General features: G+C 40.8%; 1 protein-coding gene across 10 annotated transcripts in view; it reads left to right on the plus strand.

The window, feature by feature from the left end:
* MYO18A (myosin XVIIIA) overlaps window positions 1-24,761 on the plus strand; it is a 258,536-nt gene that overhangs the window by 219,864 nt on the left and 13,911 nt on the right. For 8 of the 10 annotated variants that reach the window (XM_069945228.1, XM_069945230.1, XM_069945232.1 and 5 more), the window contains 5 exons: window positions 3,688-3,825; window positions 4,036-4,221; window positions 8,537-8,676; window positions 8,811-8,855; window positions 21,903-22,025. In XM_069945228.1, the coding sequence (XP_069801329.1) occupies window positions 3,688-3,825; window positions 4,036-4,221; window positions 8,537-8,676; window positions 8,811-8,855; window positions 21,903-22,025 (632 nt within the window). The remainder of the gene's footprint in view (window positions 1-3,687; window positions 3,826-4,035; window positions 4,222-8,536; window positions 8,677-8,810; window positions 8,856-21,902; window positions 22,026-24,761) is intronic. The other 2 variants (XM_069945229.1, XM_069945237.1) reach the window with 1 other exon arrangement.

Here is a 24,761-nt window from a genome sequence, read left to right on the forward strand (position 1 = left end):
TGAACTGCAGGAGATTGTCTTGACCATGTCTACATGCCTAAATGCACTGAGTTGCCGCCATGTGATTGGCTGATTAGAAATTAAGTGGTAACGTGCAGTTGGACAGGTGTACCTAATAAAGTGGCCGGTGAGTGTAGTATACAGGGCCTATTATATAAAGGTATACAGTACACTTTGCTGGTGTATATTTTTTGCATGCAACACTTTCTCATTTATGACTTCTGTGTAGTGATATCATTTCAGTTTTCCCCACAGGCAGAAGAAAAGCTTGTTGTCACCTGCAGTCTTGTGTGGCATTAATGGCAGGTTACAGCTTTCCATAAGTTCAACACACTTATCTCCTGCTTTGGTGATTGTGCACTGATATGCTAAATGCCAATCACAAGAGGACATAATTTAGGCCTTATTCCCACTTTCCGTGTTCCCGTGGGGCCTATAGCGGCGGGCCTGTGGGGTGTGTGTGGTGGGGGGGATGTTGGAATCCACTGCAGGCCTTTCACATCTGTGTTGTCCGTGAAACACAGAACATGGGTGGGAATAAGGTCTTAAATTTTCCCACTGGTTAGTAATGCAGATAAGATGGTTATAAAAGTGCAGTTGGTAAAAAAAAAAAAAAAGTGTTTTCAGAAAATTTCTTTTTCCTTTAGAAAAAAATATGTAGCAGAAATACCTTGCTGACCTTTTCCCGTCGTCCCGCTTTGGTTCTTACATACAGTTCATTCATCTTAAGTAATTAAGAGCAGTGTTGATCTGTGGGAGTGAAACTAAGTAAATAAAACACATTAAGTAATTCCCCGTCAATACCAATGCAAGAGGGGGTGGCGTGGAGGACACTTCTTCACTGGTGGATTAATCTAAGCTCCAAGTAACAAGGAGTCAATATGTTATAGATTTTTCTTTTTGTGTTTTTTCTACAATATCCCTTCCTAATGTAAACCTTGTATTGCTTTCTTTTCTTTTACATTTTCACTTAATAGTCTGTCATGTGAATTCCTTCATAGTAACCAAACAACTAGGTTATCATAATGAGGTAAAATAGCTGGAGAATAATATATTATGTAGGTGTACAGGTGCTTACAGTACAATATAATACAGTGCACCATAGATCTATAATATCTGTAGTATGAACTGTGGACTTAAGTATTGAGATGCTTACACATTGGGGGAGATTTATCAACCATGGTGTAAAGTGAAACTGGCTCAGTTGCCCCTAGCAACCAATCAGATTCCACCTTTCATTCCTCAGATTCTTTGGGAAATGAAAGTTGGAATCTGATTGGTTGCTAGGGGCAACTGAGCCAGTTTCACTTTACACCATGTTTAATAAATCTCCCCCATTATGTCTTCAGGAGCTTTTAGGACATCACAGTCCAAGTCTATTGGCATTAAAGGCGTTCTCCAGGGAGCAGTAAAGGCTGATGCCTTCTGCTGCCCAGAGCTCACTTCCTGTGAATCCTCGTCTTCTGAGACAGACATACGTAGCTTGGGCAGGTGTATATTCTATTAACATCAACATTGGCAGCTTTGTTCAGCTACTGGACATATGATTGTGATAGACATCCACCCCTCCATGTCTCAGAAGGATCGGCATTTGATTACCAGTGGCTGAAGTTACTCTGTAGGGCTGCATCCAACTCTGTCAGTCACTGGTTTTCCAATGCCGCAGTATCCGATGCTTGAGTATCTAGTCTCTGCAGTTACTGGGTCAGCAAAGCGTTAGACCTTTATGCATTGTTCCCTTCAGCTCTGCACAGTCCTTCCCTGTAGTTTTACATGGTCTCCACTTTGTAGCTGAGCTCCTGTGATTCCTCTCCTTCCACTGCTCAATAATGCCCCTCATGACTGATGGTGGAAGATCTAGGACAGAGGAAAAGTCATGAACTAGGAATGATTGTTATATTACAGGACCACATCGATGGTCATTGAGCTTTATAAAGATTTGTGATTTAAGGCCCTATTCCACGGGTCGTTTAGAGGAGCAATATCGTTCGTATTCGGCCGATATTGACCGCTACGAACGATATTCGTCTCGTGGAATAGAGTGCAACGATCAGCCGACATCGTTCATGTCGGCTGATCGTTGCAGTCGCTTGTTTTTCAACATGTTGAAAAACAAGCGACTGATATAGCAGCGATCTGCTGCCGTCGCTCCGTTGAATAGGAGCATCGGCAGCAGACGCTGCTGTATCCTACGGGCTGCCCGGACGATCAGCGATCCCCCGAGCAGCCCCCCCGCAGCTCCCCGCCGCCCCTCCCGCACTCACCCGCTCGCTGCAGCCGCGTTGAATAGCGGCGGCAGCGAGCGGGGAACGAGGAGCAAACGAGCGCTAATAGCGCTCGTTTGCTCCTTCAAACGACTCGTGGAATAGGGCCATTAGATATTCTACAAAGGTAGACTGCATTGGTTAGGGCTAGATTATATATACCTGAGACATTGCAACTAATACAAATCTGAATTCAATGATTAAAAAGATTTTGCTTCTATTACATGTGGATGGAGACTTGTAACACCCTTTATACTGAACAAATTGCTTGTAGAACATAATTTACTGTGTAAAGACAGAAAAGTTCCTCCTGGTGTGTCACCTTTTGTTTCTGATTTGTATTCCTGCCCGGTCTCTTCTGTCCTTTCTCGCACACGGGGAAGTCTCCGCTTCTTTTTCTACTGTCCTCAATCTCTTACTCTAGACTCTTTGTACTATCTATGTGTCTATTCTCTATGTCCCTGTATTTTGCATAATTTTGTTATTTAGCTTCTAGTTACTTCCTTTGTCCTTTAATTAAACATTTTCCTGGCCTCTTCTCCATTTGTTTTACTCTATTCTTTCCAACTTATTTTCTCTACTTTCTCTATGTTTCTTTTTTCCTGGCTTGCTGTTTTTTTGTTTGTTTGTTTGTTTTTTTAGTTTATTTTATCCCTATAGTTTATTTTTTCCTATCATTCTTGATGTAATATGTGAAGGACTTATAACAAAGCTACAGGTAGCTTAGGGACCTATTACATGGCCTGATGCTTGTTTAGAGCTGTATGTACAATTTTGTTGGATCGTTCATGGCGCCTTATGCTTCAGTCCTTCATTGGCCACACATCCACAAATACATGGGAAGATGTGAGGCCAACCAATGAGGATTTTTTGTTTAGTTTGTTTGTCACATGTTGACATTGGCCTGTTCAGGCAATGATTGCTTAGTGTTGTAGGGCTCTTTTACTCTGGTGCATTGGAGCCATGTGTGTGCTTTCATGCAGACTCCCTCAGATAGTATCAGATAGTCATTCAGGATTTCTGAAGCTGGGCTTTGGGAATCAACTGACCTTTAATTTATGAAAGGGTTTACTTCATAAGATAAGATGGCTCATTATTTCGTGTGTTTTTTTTGTACCATTTGGTTTTAATGCTACAGCATGTGCATTTTCTCATAAATTCTTAAAAATATAGCTAAAATGGTTGTCTCCGGGGACAGATATAAAGCTCAGGTCTATGTAGTCCATAAATAAATGTATAAAGGTTGCCATACGAAATTACCACAATTTATGTCACTGCTTGTTACTATCCTTTCTTTATTCCTGTTTATTTAGTGAATTCTGAATAAGGCAAATGTCTTATAATGTTGGTCTAGGGATTAGAAGTGTCTCCTAATGGCAGAATATAGACTTCTTACTTTTTTTTTTTTTTCCTCATTTGATAGTTACAAGGATTGCAGAGTCAGCTGGAGTTCTTAGAGCAATCCATGGTGGATAAATCTGTGGTAAGCAGACAGGAGGCCAAAATCCGGGAATTGGAAACCCGCCTGGAATTTGAGAGGACCCAAGTGAAACGGATGGAGGTGGGTGTAGCACCTGTTCTTACAGTATCAGTACAGGCTTGTTTATTTGCGAGAATATTTGACTTTGTGCTTCCCATTTACACTAACACCACCACTTTCTTAAGCAATTCCTCATTTATTTGAGTCTGTCTTATATTTCTGAGAATTAGCAAACTCCATTCTATATGCATGAAAAAAGTTTATCTAAAGTCTGATACTTTTCCCCATCAGAGCCTGGTAACCCGGCTAAAAGAGAACATTGAGAAGCTGACTGAGGAGCGGGATCAGCGAGCTGCAGCAGAGAACCGTGAAAAAGAACAGAATAAGAGAATGCAGCGGCAGATTAGAGACATGAAGGAAGAAATGGGAGAACTGGCAAAGAAAGAGGCAGAAGCCAGCCGTAAAAAGCACGAATTGGTACATAAATCCGTTGTTTGGTACAAGTATCTTATATAGTTTGTTTTAACACTTACAGCCACTGTCATATGTCAGGTTTATTGGGCGTGTACTGACAGATTCTCCTGCTCCTGGCTAAGCTGTTTTGTTGGGCCAGATGTAGATAGATAATTTCAGAGGTTCACAACCTCCTTATACATCAGTGCTACCTATTCCTTTTAAACAGTACTACCATTTAAAAAAAACACGACATCGGTCATGGCGAAAGTTTTGAACTATTAGGGTGCTCAGTGCTGGGACCTCACCAATCTCTTGATGAAACCGTGAATAGTGTTTAGCTTGGTGTTCAATCTGACTGGAGACAGGCGACATAGACAGATAGATTCAACTTCTCATAGCTGGGTCAGGGTTACTCATTTAGTAGTTATCGACACAGAATACCTCAGACTCAAAGGCCTGGGGGTACAAGACCCCTTAAAATATAACTTTTTTTATTATTATTGTTTAAAATACTGAGCGGTGAATACAGGAGTATTTGGGAGGTGTAGCACCAGTAGAGCCTGCAGTGCTCTACTGAGTCAAGGCACCAAGAAATCACTATTTAAACTATTTAACCCCTAGACGACCCAGGGCGTATAGTTACGCCATGGAAGTCTGTCCCCAGACGACCTAGGGCGTAACTGTACGCCCTGGGTGTTTTTCCCGCTATGAAGCGTGCTCCGGAGCGGAGCGCGCTTCATAGCAGGTGGGGGCCGGCTGCAATCAGCAGCCGGGACCTCACCGGTAATGACACGCTGCAGCGATCGCGCTGCCGCGTGTCATTAACTCCTTAAACGCCGCGATCGCGGCGTTTAAGTGTAAGTGACAGGGGAGTCCCCTGTCACTTACCGATCGGGACCCCTGCAGTGTGACTGCGGGGGTCCCGATCGGTAAAACGGGCCGCCGGAGGTCTCTCACCTGCCTCCGTGCGGTCCGATCGGAGATCTGCTACACTGAGCCTGCACAGGCAGGCTCAATGAGCAGATCGCCGATAACACTGATCAATGCTATGCCTATGGCATAGCATTCATCAGTGTAGAAATCTAACTAATCTATGTACAAGTCCCCCAAAGGGACTTCAAATGTGTAAAAAAAAAAAAAGTTATAAACACTAACACACTACCCCAAAACCCCTCCCCCAATAAAAGTTGAAATCACCCCCCTTTCCCATTATATAAATAAAACATATAAAAATAAATAAGCAAATAAACATATAATATACCGTAGCGTGCGTAATTATCCGATCTATTAAAATATAACAAGCGTCATTGCGAACGGTAAACGGCGTACACGAAAAGAGGGAAAAAAGTGCGCGGATTACCGATTTTATGTTACATTATATATAAAAAAAAATTAATAAAAAGTGATCAAAACGTCCGATCTTCACACATATGGTATTAATAAAAACTAGAGATCATGGCGGAAAAAAATGACACCCCATACAGCCCCTTAGGTGAGAAAATAAAACCGTTATAAGCGTCACAATAGGCCCATTTTATTTATAATTAATTGCCAAAAAAAAGGATTTCATTTAAAAAAAATATATAACATTAGAGAATCTGTGTAACCTGCATATGGTTGTGTTCGGGCTGACCTATAGAATAATTGTATCATGTCGCTGTTACCATATAGTGCATTACATAGACACAGGAACCCCCCAAACGTTACCATATTGCATTCTTTTTTGCGATTTCACCAATTTATATCTTCATAAATAATATATTTGGAATTCCATCATACATGTTATGGTAAAATGAATGACGCCATTACAAAGTACAACTATTCCTGTAACAAATAAGCCATTACATGGCCTTGTAGATAAAAAACTGAGAGTGCTAGAGCTCTTAGAAGGGGAGGAGGGAAAAACGGAAACACTAAGATCAAAATTTGCGCGGTCCACTGGGTCATTTTGGGCCTGGTCCTCAAAGGGTTAAAGAGTCACTAATTTTTTTTTTATTTTTTTTTTGCAGAAATCAATAGTCTAGGTGATTTTAAGAAACTTTGTAATTGGGTTTATTAGGCAAATATGCCATTATCTGCATTCAAAAAGCCTTTTCCCAGGCCCCCCCCCCTCCTTTTTCCATTCACTGCAAAATATCAGGGAACTGTGACTTGTTGCATCAGACACAACCCTGTCTGTTCTATAGAGAAGGGAGGGGGGAGGAGGGAGATGAGTCGGCAGCAGAGAACAAAGGATTACACAGCCAGGAGCTGTGAAAGCCATATTCAGAGGTCAGAGAGGTCAGTGCTGACTGTCAGAGGAGATAGCCGGTGATGTAGCTGTAAATTAACTCTTTGTTCTCCTGTTTTGGTGCCTCATCTCCCTCTACCCCTCCCCTCTCCATATACAATGATGAAGACAGGGGGGAGAGCTTCAAACAGCTTTTTCGTGATAAAAATGCATTTTTTGGCCAATAAACCCAATTACAAAGTTTCTTAAAATCGCCTGTACTATTGATTTCTGCAAAAAATTTTAAACGACAGTGACTCTTTAAAGCTGCCTCTTCAACATGTTTCATTGCTTTACACAAGTTTTTTAGGAAAAAGAAACCTAACCAGGGAGTGAAGTGCTTCTTCCAGCTACATCTAGAGATTGGTGGCTTGGCACTGAGACTTCAAGCAGTCAAACTTTTGATATGACTGCATGACATGTCACAATTTTCTTCAGATGACGTTAATGCTTTATGTGATAAGCGATGGGATAGACCAGCACAGGTCTTTGTAGTTTTAGAGTAGTGTAGAGCTTATACTAAGCTACTCAATGGGCAACATTATATTTACCTGTGCATTGGGGTATATACCTCATTCCCTAGGTGCATAGAGCTCTCCCCCCAGAAATGGCACCACCTCTTTTCTTGGACAGTGTCCTGTATTGCAGTTCATCCCCAGTAGTTTGCAGTGGACAAAGCTGCAACATCAGGCACAGCCAATGGACAAAAGTAGCATAAAAAAGAGCCTTTTTATTTTCTCTCCTAATCTTATATGATCCCTTTTAATTTGTACTCTTTTGTGCTGGTAGAAATCTTGATGTGTTTGATCTTCTGGAATAGTCTGAAGTGCCCATATTGCCGGATGTCAAGTTCTCTTGCAGCTTAGCGCTTCTTATGACTTTTGAAGATTTGAAGAGTAAAAAAAAAATGTGAAAACAATCTGGCTGAAATTTAACTGATGAGAAATTCAAAGTTAAGAAAGACAGAGACAAATTCCTTTACTATCTATTATGAGACCAGTGTAAACCGAACCACTCACCGGGGTGGAATGTGTTCGAAGATTGAATGCATTTTCAAGCCAATACTACTGTATGTGTTAAAGTGATGGATATGACTTTTAATACCTTGCAGCCTAGAGGCATTTCACAGGCCAAGGGACTATTAGCCAGGCTTTGGAACCCTTCTGTCACTAGAAATTAATATACATGTTTAGTTTTTGAAAAAGCAGGTTTCAAGCAACTTTTTAGATATGGCAACCTAGGCCTTTAAAACATTACTTTACTTTAATTATAAGCAAAACATGATAACAAGCATGGCAAAAGTTTTGAGCCGTTGGGGTCTCAGTGCTGCAGTTCTAATGAGACAAGTGTGTCTTTATCTGCTGCCATGTTTTATGTCTTTACATCTGGAATTTAGCAAAAACATCACTAAGGCCTGCACCCAGGCATGGCAGCTAAGCTCCAGCATAAATGCCTCACTCCCAGAGGTCTATGTGTATCCAGCTTCACACGAACATTGTCCACAGCTAAGATAGTGCCTGCAAGTTCTTGTTTTTGGCAATAAAATAAAGACATGACAGTGACTTGCTGGGTACATAGTATTGGCCAGACAGGACAATAATTGCCCTTTGTAATAGACCCTGTGATCACCCAAAGAACAGTCAGGATTTTTACATGTTTAAAAATGTGTCTTTGTTGGCTGCTTATTTCCCTGTATAATTGAAGGTGTTCACAGATCAGCCTCCTCTTTCCTGTAGAATTACTTCTGGACAGATCACCGTGCATGCCCAGAACCCATTTTCATTCAGGTCAATTGTCTACTATTGCTTATGTCTACAGCGCATGCTGTAAAGCGTATTTTTAAATTCTGTCATAACCAGCTCAGGCAAGGTAACCTGAAGAAAGTGTACACATACACAAAATTACAATCAGAAAATAGATAAACAAAGCGGCTGTATGCGCAAAACGGTAGACTTATTATATACTGAGTTGCTTTATTTATTTATTTTTATTATAAATGGCTTTAATAGTGGTCATACCCAAACACCATACCCTTACTGACATGTCGATGTGTGTCTGTTTCTACAGGAAATGGATCTAGAGAGTTTGGAGGCTGCAAATCAGAGTTTACAATCAGATCTTAAATTGGCCTTTAAGCGTATTGGGGACCTTCAAGCTGCCATTGAGGATGAAATGGAAAGTGATGACAATGAAGACCTTATCAACAGGTAAGAATTACATCTCTCTTCTAACATTACTGCCACCCGTTTAATCTCATTATGATTATTATTTGTCTATTGATACAGCTTTTCATCCTTCACCAGACATGTTTTCACCTTTTATTTTATCTCCATGTTTTCAGTCTACAGGATATGGTGACCAAGTATCATAAACGCAAGAATAAAAAGTGAGATGACAATGCTCCCTCCTGCTTATTGAATTACTCCTTAACCCAAGCATGCATTAAACATTAAAATGTTCCCTAAATATCATTTTTCTTCAAGATCCCTGGTCCCCATCATAACATGCATGGTTACCATATATTTTTTTTAAAACCAGCCAAGTGCATGCCCCTTTATTTAACTTTTTACAATGTTCAAATGCGGTTTTAGGCTGGGTTCACACTACGTATATTTCAGTCAGTATTGTGGTTCTCATATTGCAACCAAAACCAGGAGTGGATTAAAAACACAGGATCTGTTCACACAATGGTGAAATTGAGTGGATGGCCGCCATATAACAGTAAATAACTGCCATTATTTCAATATAACAGCCGTTGTTTTTAAAATAACAGCAAATATTTGCCACTCAATTTCACCATTGTGTAAACAGATCCTTTCTGTGTTTTTAATCCACTCCTGGTTTTGGTTGCAATATAAGGACCACAATACTGACTGAAATATACGTAGTGTGAACATAGCCTTAATCTGTATGCATAACCCATGTTTTTCCTGCAGTCTGTACAATGTCCTAACTATTAACATTGGTTGAAGTCCTTATGTGGAGGATTGCAAAGATGTTTTTAATTAGTTCATGCATCCGTAGGTGACAACAGTTATACTGCTGGGTTTTGAGCAGTTATGGTCATTACATTAGTGCTTTGGTTTTAGGTTTTTGGGGAGGTTTGCATATACTGATTGTTCAAAAATCCTTGCTGTCTGTAAGTGATATTTAGTAGATTACTGTAACCTTTTAGACAAATTGTAAATTACTGTACACAATAGCCAGAAATTGACTGAAGAACATACTTGCTGTATTACCATCATTGAGGGGTATGTAGTGTTGAGATCATGAAGGTTCTTCGAAATTGACACTCCTCAACTGACACTTCTTGTCCTGATCTACCGTATTTAGGGTCTTATTAGGCGTTTCTTATTTTCATTGATAAATGATATACTATTGCAAACGAGCGCTTATTCGAATTAACTGAAATCATTCACCATAATGCATGGAATGGCAGTCATTAGTTACTATCATTTTTACGATTATTTGTACACTCCAGTATGCAAACAATCGTAATAACAAACAATATGTACATACACTGAAAGATTTGTGAACAGTTAAAGGAGAAGTCCGGTGAATTTTTTTTATTATAGTATTGTGTTGCCCCTGAAAAGTTATACAAATCACCAATATACACTTATTACAGAAAATGCTTATAAACTGCTTTTTCCCTGCACTTACTACTGCATTAAGGCTTCACTTCCTGGATAACATGGTGATGTCACGACCTGACTCCCAGAGCTGTGCGGGCTGTGGCTGCTGGAGAGGATGATGGCAGAGGGACACTGAGGGACACAGGGCACTGGAGGGACACTGAGCATCCCTCTGCCATCATCCTCTCCAGCAGCCACAGCCCGCACAGCTCTGGGAGTCGGGTCGTGACATCACCATTTTATCCAGGAAGTGACATCACCATGTTATAGATGCTGAATGTGCCGGCTGTCTGTCGGTGCTCCTTCAGTTGCATGTGAGCCTTAAAGGCGAGATAACAGTCAGCTCAGCTAAGCATACCCTCCGTCACAGACAATAGGCCTGACAGGAACATCTCTTTTACTTTCATTTCTCCTTCCCCAGGTAGTCTCCTGTCTCTAGCAGCTTTGTGAAACCTCATACCACAGTTGGATTACATCCCTATGAAGTTCACTGATCACTTTTCGAGCACTGAAATTGCAAACATTAGATATTATAGGTATTTTTCTAGCCTGCACCTGACAGTCACATTGTATGTGAACTCGTTAGAACCGATATTGTATGTGACAGAGCGTTGTTAGTAAGAAAGTGGCTCTAAGATAAACTGAAGTCCAATCAATTCTGCTCTTTCCTCTTCTGATGGTAAAGTTTTTACGTTAACCAAATGCCCTGTAATGCTATATCTAGCTCACAGGTATTATCCAAATGTGCCCAGTTACTGTATATTGTAGTTGCCCAGGCAGCAAAGTTTTTGAGCCATTCTCACTGGCCATAAGGAAAGATTCAATCTCTAGCAATCTGATTTAGTTCTCCTGGCAATGATATTATCCACGCATCAATTCATGTCTGGACTTGTAGAGTTTCAGATAAAATTGGTTTTGAATCCAACTAAGAATTTTGTCGATTGGTTAGGGTATTTTGCACAGCAGGTTAGTAAATTCCATGGCCAAAATTGTGAAATGTAGTGTTTTGTCCCTGCGGGCACCCTCATGTCTGTGTAGGTAAACGAATTGGTGGGATTCCTGAATTTTGGCTCATTGATCATCGGTTGCTATGAATTCTAATTAATGATGAGCAAGGATGCCAGGCCACATATTCCATCTGTCCTATATAAGATAAAATTGTGTGGCTGTCAGTATAACATAGAACGTTGGGCTACCTATTCCTTCTATGCGTTGCCATCAGTTTTGTGTGTATGATACAAAATGTTCAACCATAAGCAGGAGCATGGTCTGTTCTGTGTGTCTCTAGACATTGAAAAGCCTAATGCTAGCACATAAATAGCTTATTGCTGCTAATGCCTGTTACCTGTTTCCAGACATGCTTTCAATTTGAGCAGAGATTCTCCCACTCTCCCACGAGACTGGCCTCAGCTGCCTCAGTTGTGGGGGTAGACGGGTGGGCGGAGTGTGGTGAAACTAGGGGAAGACGTGACAGAGTTAATGGGTGAGCAGAGGTGCTGTTTATACCATTACCCAGCCAAGCAGGGAAAAAAATTATTTTCATTTACTTCTCAGCACAACCACAGTTGCCGTTCCCTTTACAAATAATGTGAGCAGCAGGCCGTTCTGTATTCAGACGGTGTCACGAGAAACTGCTTTAAGCATGCAGGGAATGGATTTAGCAAAGCTCCACAGCAGTGTCGGAAATCAGATCAGCGGTATGACGGGGTGGGGTGAGGAGGGGCGGGTGACGGATGTTTTTGTGTGTCGGGAGGAGGCGGTAATTTATAGCTGGGCCACATATGTCAGGCGAATTAACAAGTTTTGCTTGGTCGCTGTGTAGGTGTAAGTCAAATGGGAAGTGATTATGGCCCCTGGTTTCCCATTCTCACTTTAAACACACTATTTACCTGGTCCATCAAATTGCTATTCATCTCCGAGGAGAGACGTTAAACAAGGCCAATTCTTTAGCTGCCATCACTTTTCTCACTTACTTCAGGGGACTGTTATTATTCTAAAGTAGCAGTCCGAGCCATTTTTTCCTTTTAGTGTTCTGTGAGATTGAGGTGCTCCTTTTCCTGCCAGCTGTTTAAACCGCTAGAAACAAACAAACATTTTTAACTTAAATAAACTCTGTCAAGGTTGGCGGGGTTTTAGATTTCACAGTAAAACTCATATCTAAGCAATGAGCTATTGGTTAAACCAGATTCCATTACAGAACAGTAAAATGAGAGCGGGATCTCAAAAATCTATTTTTTTCTTCTGGTTCAAAAAAATAAATAAAATTCAAACCATATAGAATTTTTTTTTATTTTGGAGTAACTGGCTGTGCTCAAGTATTTCTGCATAGTTGGCTGCTCTGTTTCTTTGCAAGCAACACATTTTCTTTAACCCTTAGGGGACACAGCCAGTTTTCATTTTTGCGCTTTAGTTTTTCCCTCCTCGTGTATATAAGGTATAATAGCGCCTGCATTTTTCCACCTAGAGACCCAAATGAGCCCTTATTTTTTGCGCAACTAATTGTACTTTGCTATGGCAGATGTAATTTTTGCCTAAAATGTGTCGGGAAACCAGAAAAAAATTATATGTGTGGTGAAATTGAAAAAAAAATTTTTTTTTGTTTTTTTTTTTATTTGGGGGGGAGGGGGGTTGTTTTTACTCCGTTCGCCCTAGGGTAAAACTGACTTATTATATATGTTCCTTAAATTGTTAACATTACAACGATATGTAACATGTATAACTTTTATTTGATTTGATGGCTTGTAAAAAATTAAAACCTTTTTAAAGAAAATATATGTTCCTTAAAATCGCCCCATTGCCAGGCTTATAGCGCTTTTATCCTTTGGTCTATGGGGCTGTGTCAGGTGTAATTTTTTGCACCATGATGTGATCTTTCTATCGGTACCTTGATTGCGCATATACGACTTTTTGATCGCTTTTTATTACAATTATTCTGCATTTGATGCGACCAAAATGCGCAATTTTGCACTTTAGGATTTTTACGCCATTTACCGTGTGAGATCAGGAATGTGATTAATTAATAGTTCGGTCGATTACGCACGTGGCGATAACAAACATGTTTGTTTATTTATTTATTTTTATTTATAAAATGGGGAAAGGGGGGTGATTCAGACTTTTATTAGGGGAGGGGATTTTGTGTTATTAAAAATACATTTTTCTTTTACTTTACACATATACTAGAAGCCCCCCCCCTGCAATCACGCCGCGGGGGTGCGATCCCCCCACTAGACCACCAGGGATGGAGATGAGCAAGTATTTAGAAGCAGCTGTCAACTTTGACAGCTGCTTCTAAGTACTTAATTAGTACTAATAGCCACGATCCCGGGCTACATGCGGCACCCGGGATCGCGGCAGTTCAGAGGGGGGTCGCCGCGCGACCCCCCCTCTGAACTCCCATAGCGGCACGAGGACGTTCATTAACGTCCTGGTGCAGCTATGGGTAAATAATAATAATAATAATAATAATAATAATAATTTATATAGCGTCAGCAGATTCCACAGCACCTTACAATTCTGGGGGTACATAGACACAAAGCAGACATTGCAGAGATATACATATGATTATCCATACATAAGTGAGGGCCCTGCTCGCATGCATGAGCTTACAGGCTAATAGGAGGGGGTGCGAGACAAAAAGGCAGAGGGGCAAAGTGCTTCATTGTTGTTTATGGTCCGGCCATCTTTATAAATAAGGTAGTGCAGATAAGGGGGATGAACCTGTCACCAACCTCTGCCTGCATGTGTAGGTCTAAAGGCCCTATTAGGAACGATTATCATTCGAATTTTCACGATAACGATTGCATTTGAGCGATAATCGTTCAGTGTAAACACAGCGAACGATCAATCGACGAGCGAGAAATCGTTCATTGTGATCTTTCAACATGTTCTCAAATCGTCGGTCGTTTGCTAAAAATTCACAGATCGCTTAGGGTAAACAGTTTTCAACGATTCTCGTTATTTATGTGATAGGCCTAAGTGATCTTAAAACCATCGCAATAACAATTTTCCAAATGATTTATCGTTCCGTCTAAACGCTGAGCGTTATAAAAACACATTGTTACATTGAAATCGTTAATCATTCTATTGGGTGAATTATCGCTCTGTGTAAAGGCACCATTATCGTTCTTCTACAAACAGCAGAATATTCTTAACTTATTGGGCAATACCCTCCCCCCTCTCCCCATATAACATAAATCACTAGACCTACTTCAGCGTGTTCTCTCGTTTTCCTGATCGGTCATGATCTGAACATTCGGACCCTGACTGATTAAAAACTTTTGACAGGTCAACATCTCTGTTCAGGTAGGTTCATAGGCGTATAGTGGAGCTGCCTAGACAGAGGTCACTGTGAAGTAGGGATTGAAATGTGCTACCATACAGTATACTTCTCTTAGCTCATTCTCCTGATCGGTCGGGGTCTCAGCAGTGAGACCCTGAGTATTCAAAACTTTTGACATGTCCCATGGACATAAATGTTTCATGGCCATGCCTGTTTAAACTTTACTTTTATATTATACCCTCCAAATAATTGCTGAATAAGAAATTACACTCCTCAGCTGCAGCATGGCACCAGTACATGAGCTTGTAGTTGGCTATTGAGCTCTAGCTGTACACTGCATTTCCCCATGTAGCTGAAGCCATATGCAGGACTTCGATTAAAACATGTTTCCCCCACTATGAAATGTTTTCATTGTTGAGTCAGTGCGATCACTCTGATCATTTGGGCAGGTTACTACTAGTTTATCATTTTAGCTAGGTGTGAATATCTTTTAAAGGTGTCTTTTATTCCAGACGCTCTGGTGTTTTCAATTTTTTTCACGTGTCTGTAAAGCTATCTCCCCGATGAATAGTACCAGCTGCCAGTGTGAGGATGAAGAGTTCGGCTGATGACACATTGCCGTGACAGCAGCCTTTTAATACACTCAGTGCTGCAAATTAGTTTTCTTTACATAGCATCACTAAATATTATGTAACGCTGCCTTGGCTGAAATATCCTCTCTCACTTACAGCCTATCCTGCCGCCCAGCCTTCTGCTCTAGTCATCTCCAATACGGATACTAGGCCAGAAATGCTGAAATATTTATTGATTTTAAATTATTGTAACAGGCAAGTCGGCTTAAATTACCCGTGATGCTTTCAGGTTTGCTAGCAGATGCCTGAATGAGTCTGTCTTCACACTGCAATTGGCATTCCCATTTGATGCTAAACCTTTACCAGACTGGTATAATAACATGAATAGATTTTAAATGCAGCAAAGTGCTGAGGGATGCAGTATAACCATACCTTTTAGGGTATCTTTAATTTACTATTGTACATAAGAAAATTAATTTCCGCTCTGATTTTTAATAAAGTATTGTATTGCCCCCCCCCCCTTAAAAAAAAAAAAAAAGTTATTCAAACACCAACATAAGTCTTACAGGAAATGCTTATCAAGTGCTTTTTTCCCTGCACTTACTACTGCATCAAGGCTTCACTTCCTGGATAACATGGTGATGTCACGACCCGACTCCCAGAGCTGTGAGGGCTGTGGCTGCTGGAGAGGATGATGGCAGAGGGGCACTGAGGGACACAGGGCCATCATCCTCTCCAGCAGTCACAGCCCGCACAGCTCTGGTCGTGACATCACCATTTTATCCAGGAAGTGAAGCCTTGATGCAGTAGTAAGTGCAGGTAAAAAAGCACTTCATGTGCATTTCCCGTAATAAGGGTATATTGCTGATTTGCATAACTTTTAGGTGACAGTACAATACTTTAATTAAAATTTTCGCCAGACATCTCATTTAACCTCTTAAGGACATATGACGTACCCGTACGTCATATGTCCTCATTAGCACTTCAAAGCGTGGCCGCGCAGCAACCCCGCTTTGAAGCGCCGCGGTCCCGGGTGCCGCGTGTAGCCTGGGACAGCCGCTATTAGCGGACACGGTCTGATCGCCGTGCCCGCTAATTAGCTAATCGGAGGCAGCTGTCAAAGTTGACAGCTGCCTCCGATTACCGGAAGCAACCTTTCCCTGGGGTCTAGTGGGGGAAATCGCTCCTCCGTTACTGATGTCGGCCGGGGACTCATCCAAGATGGCGCCATCCCCGGCTCGGCACTCGTTTGTTTCCGGCTGCAGCAGCCGAAAGCAAACGAGTGCCTATCTCATTGATCTTTGCTGTATATCTATACAGCAAAGATCTCAATGAGAGATTAAAGTGTATATACTAGAAATCCCCCAGGTTTTAAATAAAAGTAAACAAATAAATGAATAAATAATCATGTTTGGTATCGCCGCGTGCGTAATCGCCCGAACTATTAATTAATCACATTCCTGATCTCGCATGGTAAACTGCGTCAGCGCAAAAAAAAGTGCAAAATTGCACGTTTTTGGTCGCATTAAATCCAGAAAAAATATTAAAAAGCGATCAAAAAGTCGTATATGCGCAATCAAGGTACCGATAGAAAGAACACATCATGGCACAAAAAATGACACCTCCCACAGCCCCATAGACCAAAGGATAAAAGAGCTATAAGCCTGGGAATGGAGCGATTTTAAGGAACACGTATTTGTTAACAATGGTTTGAATTTTTTACAGGCCATCAGATACAATATAAGTTATACATGTTATATATCGTTTTAATCGTAACAACTTGAGGAACATGCATAACAAGTCAGTTTTACCCCAGGGCGAATGGCGTAAAAACACAGTTCCCCCAAATAAAAGAAATGCGTTTTTTTTTTTTCAATTTCACCACACATTGAATTTTTTTCTGGTTTCGTAGTGTACCAAATGACAAAATTCAGCCTGTCAATGCAAAGTACAATTAGTGACGCAAAAAATAAGGGCTCATGCGGGTTTCTAGGTGGAAAAATGCAAGTGCTATGGCCTTTTAAACACAAGGAGGAAAAACCGAAAACGCTAAAACGAAAATGGGCCCCGTCCTTAAAGGGTTAAGTAACAAAGAAGAGCAGGAACACATACATCTCATCATTTTCGGTTTTCTCAAGGTCATGTTGGGAACATTGGGGCAATAGAGAATTTTACCTCCTTGATCAAAAAAAAAAATGGCTGTTGAGTCTATATTGCACAGCATTGTCAAAAAGTAACCACCCCACTGCATTATATGACCTTCATAAGCTGGTATGCATGGTAGCCTACTTTTTTTCAGCAGGAGCAGAATTTTTTTTTTTTTAATTTTAAAATTTTTTATTTTTAATCATAAATAAGGTACATAGACAAAAACATTTTACACATTAACAATATATATCTAAGTGTCTGTAATCCTTACTAATATCTCAATAAATTAATTTTGTTACCATCCCCCACCAAACCTTTAAATCACTAATCTCTTTAATAAACCGAACCAATCCCTTGTTGCCCCCCCTCCCTTCCCTTTCCCCCTCCCCCCTTCCCCCCCGCCAAAGAGACAAAAAAAAAAAAAAAAAAAAAAAAAAAATTCATTGGCATCTTTCAAATTTCTCTATACAGTTCTCCCAGTGTTTTATATTAGGGGTTTCCGGTGCCAGCCATTTTCTCACGATCACAAGTCTAGCATAGAACAACATTCTCTGGATTTTACTCCTACTTTTCCTCTTGCATGCTACAGACGAAGAGTCTCTCAAAACGGCCAACACTGGACTTAATTCAAACTTTAACTTTAACATATCCATAATTTTTCTGTGTACCAGTTCCCAAAAGGAGACCAGGGCCCCACACGACCACAACATATGCCCATAGCCGGCCCGGCTTACACCACACCTTGGGCATTTATCCTCATCCCATTTTTTGATTTTACATAGAAAGAGTGGGGTGTAATATAGCTGATGGACAATATTAAATTGAACAACCCTATGGGAGCCTGCCCTGGAAACTTCCTTAATCCCTTTTAGAATTCTTACCCACTGATCGTTACTCAACTCTCCAAACTCCATTCCCCATTTCCTCCTCCCCTTCTCACCTATTTCATAGTCCGACATGAAGTGTAGATATAGGGTTTTAACCTCATTTTTAAATATTGTCCCATTTCTAAGTTTTCCTATTATTGGGCCCGGTTCGCATATATTGCCCTGGGATCTTTTTAGGTTCCCACGAACTATCGCTGTATACCTCGCATAATCGTACCAGTGTTTCTCCTCTAGTTTATATTCCCTTCTAAGAGTGGTCCAATCTTTAATATCATTACCTAACATTACATCTTTCACTGTTCTTATTCCTGCTTCTACAAAGGCCTTCACTGTTCCCATACCACTTCTCCCACCAAACCCCTCGTGCAGCCACAAAGGGGAAAAGTCCAATATTCCATTTCTTTTTTCCTCTATCTTTAGTTTTTTCCAAACCCTAATTAGGGACCTTACCATTACCCATCTACTCCATTCACCCCGCTCCAAGTGGCCGCTTTCTAAAATCTGGAAAACATCCCATACTCCCTCTCCCAATTTTTCACACAGAAATCTACCCAAATTGTCTTGTTTCCATCTAGCCAACCAAAAACATTCAGAAGCTAACAAATATTTATCTACGTTGGGAACCCCCAACCCTCCTCTTGCAACTGGCACACATAAATCTTCTATTTTCATCCGCACCCTTTTTCTTCCCCATATCAGTGCGTTCCATGCCACTTTAATTCTTTTAAGATACTTTTTCCCTACCCCAACTGGTGTGGCACTGAATAGGTAAAGAAGTTTGGGCAGAAGTATTGTTTTTATTAATGTAATTCTGTCTATCCTGGAGACTCTCAGTCTGCACCAAACAGAGACCTTCCTCTCTATATTATTTACCACATCCTTGGTATTCAGGTCATCAAACCCCCGTAAATCCCTGGACACCTGAATGCCCAAATATGTAAAACTTTTCCCTTTTTCTAAATTATACAGTGGAGGAAAGGATAAGTCCAATTCCTGATCAAGAGACATAAGGGTAGATTTTCCCCAATTTATTAGTAGCCCAGAGTAAACCCCCAGTTCTTGAACCAGGGACATAACCCGAGGTACCCCCTTTTTAGGGTCCCGCAAGAAAAAAAGGAGGTCATCTGCGTACAGGGATATTCTGTCCCCACCGCCCCCCGCCCCAAAGCCTTCTATCTTATCATCAGTTCTTACCTTAATTGCAAGGGGCTCAATCCCAAGGGCGAAGAGCAGTGGGGAGAGAGGACATCCCTGCCGCGTACCCCTACCCAGCGAAAACAACTCAGAGAGGACATCACCAGTACGTATTGCAGCTCTCGGGGGGAGGTGGGAGGGGGGACTTCGGGGGGGGGAGTCCACGCCAAAGGTTTTTTTTTTTTTTTTTTTCTCTCTCCGTTTTGTTTTGGAAGGGTTCGTATTTAAAGCTTGGGGGAAATGGTTAAGTTAATGATATGGAATATAAGGGGTTTAGCCGATAGATTGAAGAGATTGGCAGTAATGAATTTTCTGAAATGTCAGCTCCCCTGTGTGGTTGGTTTACTGGAGACTCACCTGGTAGAGGATACTACTAGGGTACTTTTGAAGGGATGGTGGCTGTGTCAATATCACTCCGTTTATTCCAACTACACCAGAGGAGTATCAGTCCTTATTCATAGGAGTATAGAGTGGCAACTATTTGAATGTAAAAAGGATAGGGAGGGGAGATATATATTTTTCCATTGCAGACTGGACAATATGATCTGTGTTCTTGCCTTTATATATATCCCCCCTCCTTTTAAGTCCCAGGTTCTGGAGCAGCTGTTCAACTTCATTAAAAATAGAGATGAATGTCCTGTACTAATGTTGGGGGACCTTAATGCTGTTATGAATGAACAGAATGATAGATTAAGGATGTTGAACCCGAAGGTACAGATTAGAAACTCCCAACTGCCAGATACTATTGCTGAAATGGGGTTAAAGGATCTATGGAGGGAGAGGAACCCTGAATCCAAGGTATTCTCTTGTTGGAATAAAACCTCGCGTACTATGTCCAGAATAGATATGGGATTTGGGAATGAGTTAATGGCACAAAAAATTACTAAAATAGAGTATTTACACCGTTGTGTTTCTGATCATGCACCACTCATTGTTGAAATTCAGAGTAGCGCACTAAAGGAGTTTAGGAGTATTTGTATAAATCCACATTGGTTTCAATTTATCACAGACACTGTAAAAATTGGTTTAGAATTAAAAGAGTTGTGGGAAATCAACTGTAGCTCTGCTAGTAAGGGAATTGTATGGGATACACTAAAGGCTATAATTAGGGGGAAATATCATGGTGTGATATGTAGAATTAAAAAGGGATTTAGGGAAAAGGAAGAGAGATTAATTAAGGGGGTTAAAAAATTAGAAGAGGAATTTAAAAAGGCACAGTCACTAGCACTAGAAAGTGAATTAAAAAACAAACAGGAAGAGTTGGATAAGTACTTAGAGGATAAAGCAAGGAATATTGCGGCATTTAGGGGGGTGAGGACTTTTCTGGGTTCGGGTAGACCAAATAAGGGGCTAATGGCCCTGGTGAAAAATCAGGAGGGGAAAAAAAGTATAAGGGCAATAAGGAGCAACTCTGGGGATATAGTAAATGACCCGAAAGAGATAAATAGGGAGTTCAGGACATACTATGAGAATCTGTATGCGCAGGAAGCTATTTATAAAAGGGAAGATATGGAGGAATATCTGAGGAAAATTGTTTTCCCCCAGATAAGTCAACTGGAGAAGGAAGAACTAGATGCCCCTATCTCCTTAATGGAACTTAATGAGGCCCTAGAGGCAATAGTGGGGAATTCAACCCCGGGTAGAGATGGCATCCCTTATGAGATGTACAGAAGACATAGAGAGGTTTTGTTACCATGCCTTCACCAAACTCTTCTAGAGGCGATGGAGGCTGGGGAACTGCCGGCATCCATGAGGGATGCCTCCATAATTTTGATCCCGAAACCGGGGAAGGACCACCTAAATATAGAATCTTTTCGCCCTATCTCTCTTATTAATAGTGATGCCAAGATTTTCGCTAAAGTTCTTGCAAGGAGACTAGGTAAAATAATAGGCACTATAGTACATGGGGACCAATGTGGATTTATACCTGGTCGTATGCCCAGACACAACATCAGGCGTCTGTTTGTGAATATGCAGATAGGGGGGGGGGGGGGGGGGGGGGGGCTCCCACTCCATCCTGTCGTTGGACGCAACTAAGGCGTTCGACAGGATGGAGTGGGAGTATTTATGGGAAGTAATGAGGCACTTTGGGATAGGGGAGGGTTTTTTTGGGGATGGTCCAATTGTTATAGCAGGAGCAGAATTTTGAATACAGCTCTGGGCCAGCTATAGATCGATGTGCTTAGTGTTTAGATTTTTTGTGCCCGTGAGAGAGGCAGACAATTTTTACTGTTCATAGACAATAAGTGATAATTAGCTTTTCATATAACTAACAAAGGGCCTATATGAACAAAAACATTCTGCACCTTTTTAATGACTTTAGTGTGGCTACAATGAATTTTAAAGAGTAGTTGTGTATAGTTTTCAAAAAACGAAGTAATGTTCATAATATTATTATATTGCATGTTTGGTGATATCTTAATTTAGACTGTAATGACCTTTCTTTGCATCAAGTAAAAGTAAATCTCTAAAACTCACAAAATAAAGGCCCACAATATTACTGGATGCAGTAACTTTTTTTTTTTAATCTATACTTAATGTAGATGTTGCAGACCTAATAATTGCAGACCTAATAATTGATTTACTGCTAACATTTTATCCTCCTCTTAAAAACTATACTATGACTAATTTTGTAAGTTTGTTGCATGCACCGTTCTCCAGGTTACCTGTCTGATCTTCTCTATTGGTGGGATTAATTGGTATCTTGCTTTCTGGCAGCGATGGAGACTCAGATGCAGACTCTGATCTTGATGAACGAGTGGATGGAGTAAAGTCGTGGCTGTCCAAAAACAAAAGTTCGTCCAAAGCTTACTCAGATGATGGCAGTCTAAAGAGCTCCAGGTTAGTTCTCATTATTGTCTTAAGATTAAATAAATTATTGTGTAATAGTATACATGTCTCCTTAGGTTTTCATCCAAAATGTTATTTTACACCTCAGTTAAAGAAGCCATCTCTTATTAAAGGGGTTGGCCACTTTATAGTAAAATTATTCAATGTACAATATTAGTGAGTTTACTCACTGCACTTACTGCCAATAGCTCCGTTTGTGCCTCATAGAACTAAAGTCAGACTCCCCTCCTCCAGGCCTGTGGTGCCCTTCTCTGTGGTGATTCTGTCCATAAGATGGCTGACATGGAGGAGCATGTGACCATGCTTTGCCCCCAGTGTCCTCCATAGATCTATACAGGCTCAGTGGTGGACACTGGAGGGGCGGGTCACATGCTCCTTCATGTTGGCCATTTTATGGACTGATTTAACACAAAGTACCACCAGGTACATCACTATAGGCTTTTTACATTAACAGACTGGTGCCGGCGCAGGGATGCCAGTGGGACTGTCCTTTTTTTTTGAACGGCCACCCGGTTCCCAAGCACGGCGCCAGTCTATTCCCGAACACCAGCCAGGTATGAAGCACTGGGGACAGGCCTGCCGGCCCCCAGTGTGCCAAACCCCCTCCCCCCTTTGACGCAGCTCCATTGATTCTAATAGACCTGCTTCACAGGGGGAGGGGGCTTTGTCACACTGGGTGCCGGCGGGCCTGTCCCCAGTGCTTCATGCCCTGCCGTGCTTGTTTGTTAATTTAAAAAGCCCATAGCAATGTACTTAGTGCTACATTTACTTTAAAGGGGTTATCCAGTGCTACAAAAACATGGCCACTTTCTTCCAGAGACAGCCCCACTCTTGTCTCCAGTTTGGTTGGGGTTTTTTAAATCCGTTCCATTGAAGTGAATGAAGCTTAATTGCAAACCAGACCTGAACTGGAGACAAGAGTGTTGTTTTCTCTGGAAGAAAGTGGCCGTGTATTTGTAGCACTGGATAACCCTTTTAAGTTTTAAAGTGTTACTGTTATTTGGAGTACCCTTTATGTCATCAGACATGTCAAAGTTACTGATTCATCAAAAACTATTTTATTTTTATTCAATAAAACAACTTCCCAAATTGTGTTATTGAATAAAAATGAATTGATTTAGTGACTGTGGTCTGTGCACTCCATTCCTTGACTCTTGCCCCATAGACTGTAATGAAGTGTAAGAGTCGGATTTGATTGACAGTCTGGGAAACATGCAGGCTGCCACTCTGTCACAATCTCAGAATCATAGCAGATCTGTCAGACTTGGTGCAACCAGTAACTTTTGACATGGCTGATATGTCAAAAGTAACTCAAAATGACAGTGACACTTAAAGTTTGACTTTGCCTTTGTCAAGTCACTAACTCAATAAAACTTTGATAGCATAATGGTATCCTCCTGTGAACTGCGGTGGATGTGATTGACTCATTACTTCTTTCAGTCCTGTTCATTAACATATCAATATCCAATGCAAGTATTAGGTTTATTTATATGCTGTCCAGACTACTCAGATACTCATGTGTTAATGAGCTAAACTGAAAGATTTATTCAGGTGTAGAAGCCGTCATTAGGAAAACCATAGAAGAATAATAGGATCCATCAGCAGCAGCTAGTCTGCTAATAGACAGCGTCCAGATAGCTTCATATTTCTTCTACGCTGCACAAAGCTGAATAGTAAAACAAAAGGAATGTAATGAACATGGTTTGCAACAATAGTAAATGGTACTTTGCCATAAAGCCAATGTCAGTCAGAGATGGAGCCTTACTTTAAGATCTATAAATGTTTTCATGGGCTTTTTCTTACATATGTTAGACTCTTTTCACACCAAGTTTTGAACATTCTGCAAGGTTTACATTTTTATATTTGGTGCATCGATACAACAAAGTGTGCAAAAGAAATGTTTTTATACCTATCAGTTTTTTAAACTTTGCTTCCTTTTTTTTATTTTCACCTTTAGGCTGGGTTCACACTACGTATATTTCAGTCAGTATTGTGGTCCTCATATTGCAACCAAAACCAGGAGTAGATTAAAAACACAGAAAGGATCTGTACAATGTTGAAATTGAGTGGATGGCCGTCATTTAATGGCAAATATTTGCTGTTATTTTAAAACAACGGCTGTTATATTGAAATAATGGCAGTTATTTACTGTTATATGGCGGCCATCCACTCAATTTCAATATTGTGTGAACAGATCCTTTCTGTGTTTTCAATCCACTCCTGGTTTTGGTTGCAATATGAGGACCACAATACTGACTGAAATATACGTAGTGTGAACCCGGCCTTAAACAGTTCTTTATTTATAGGAAACCAAATGCAGCAAAAATGTACATACATTCATTTAGCAGAAACAAGAACACTTGGTATGAAAAGACATGAAGGATGCCTGTTACTATGGCTCTCTCACCAGATTAGAAAAAGATCGGGTTCCTGTTAATATGTGTAACACCTTTTTTGTGCACAAACTATTCTAATTCATAGGACTTAATTATAGACAGATCCACAGCAACCTGATCTTCTAGCGTCAGGTGCGACTGCACATTGATCAGGGGAGAGAACCATAGTGACATTTATCCTTTGATGGTAACATATCGTCATTTTCTTGCTGCCTGAACCAATGTCGTGGGGCAATCCCCGGCAGCTTCTCGCGACACTACCAACCATAATTGATAGTTCTCCTCCTGTTTGGGTATGAAAGAAATCTATCAATCAAGGCTGGTGGGACAG

This window comes from Dendropsophus ebraccatus, chromosome 11, assembly GCF_027789765.1.
Source record: "Dendropsophus ebraccatus isolate aDenEbr1 chromosome 11, aDenEbr1.pat, whole genome shotgun sequence".
In the NCBI taxonomy this organism is placed as follows: Eukaryota; Metazoa; Chordata; class Amphibia; order Anura; family Hylidae; genus Dendropsophus; species Dendropsophus ebraccatus.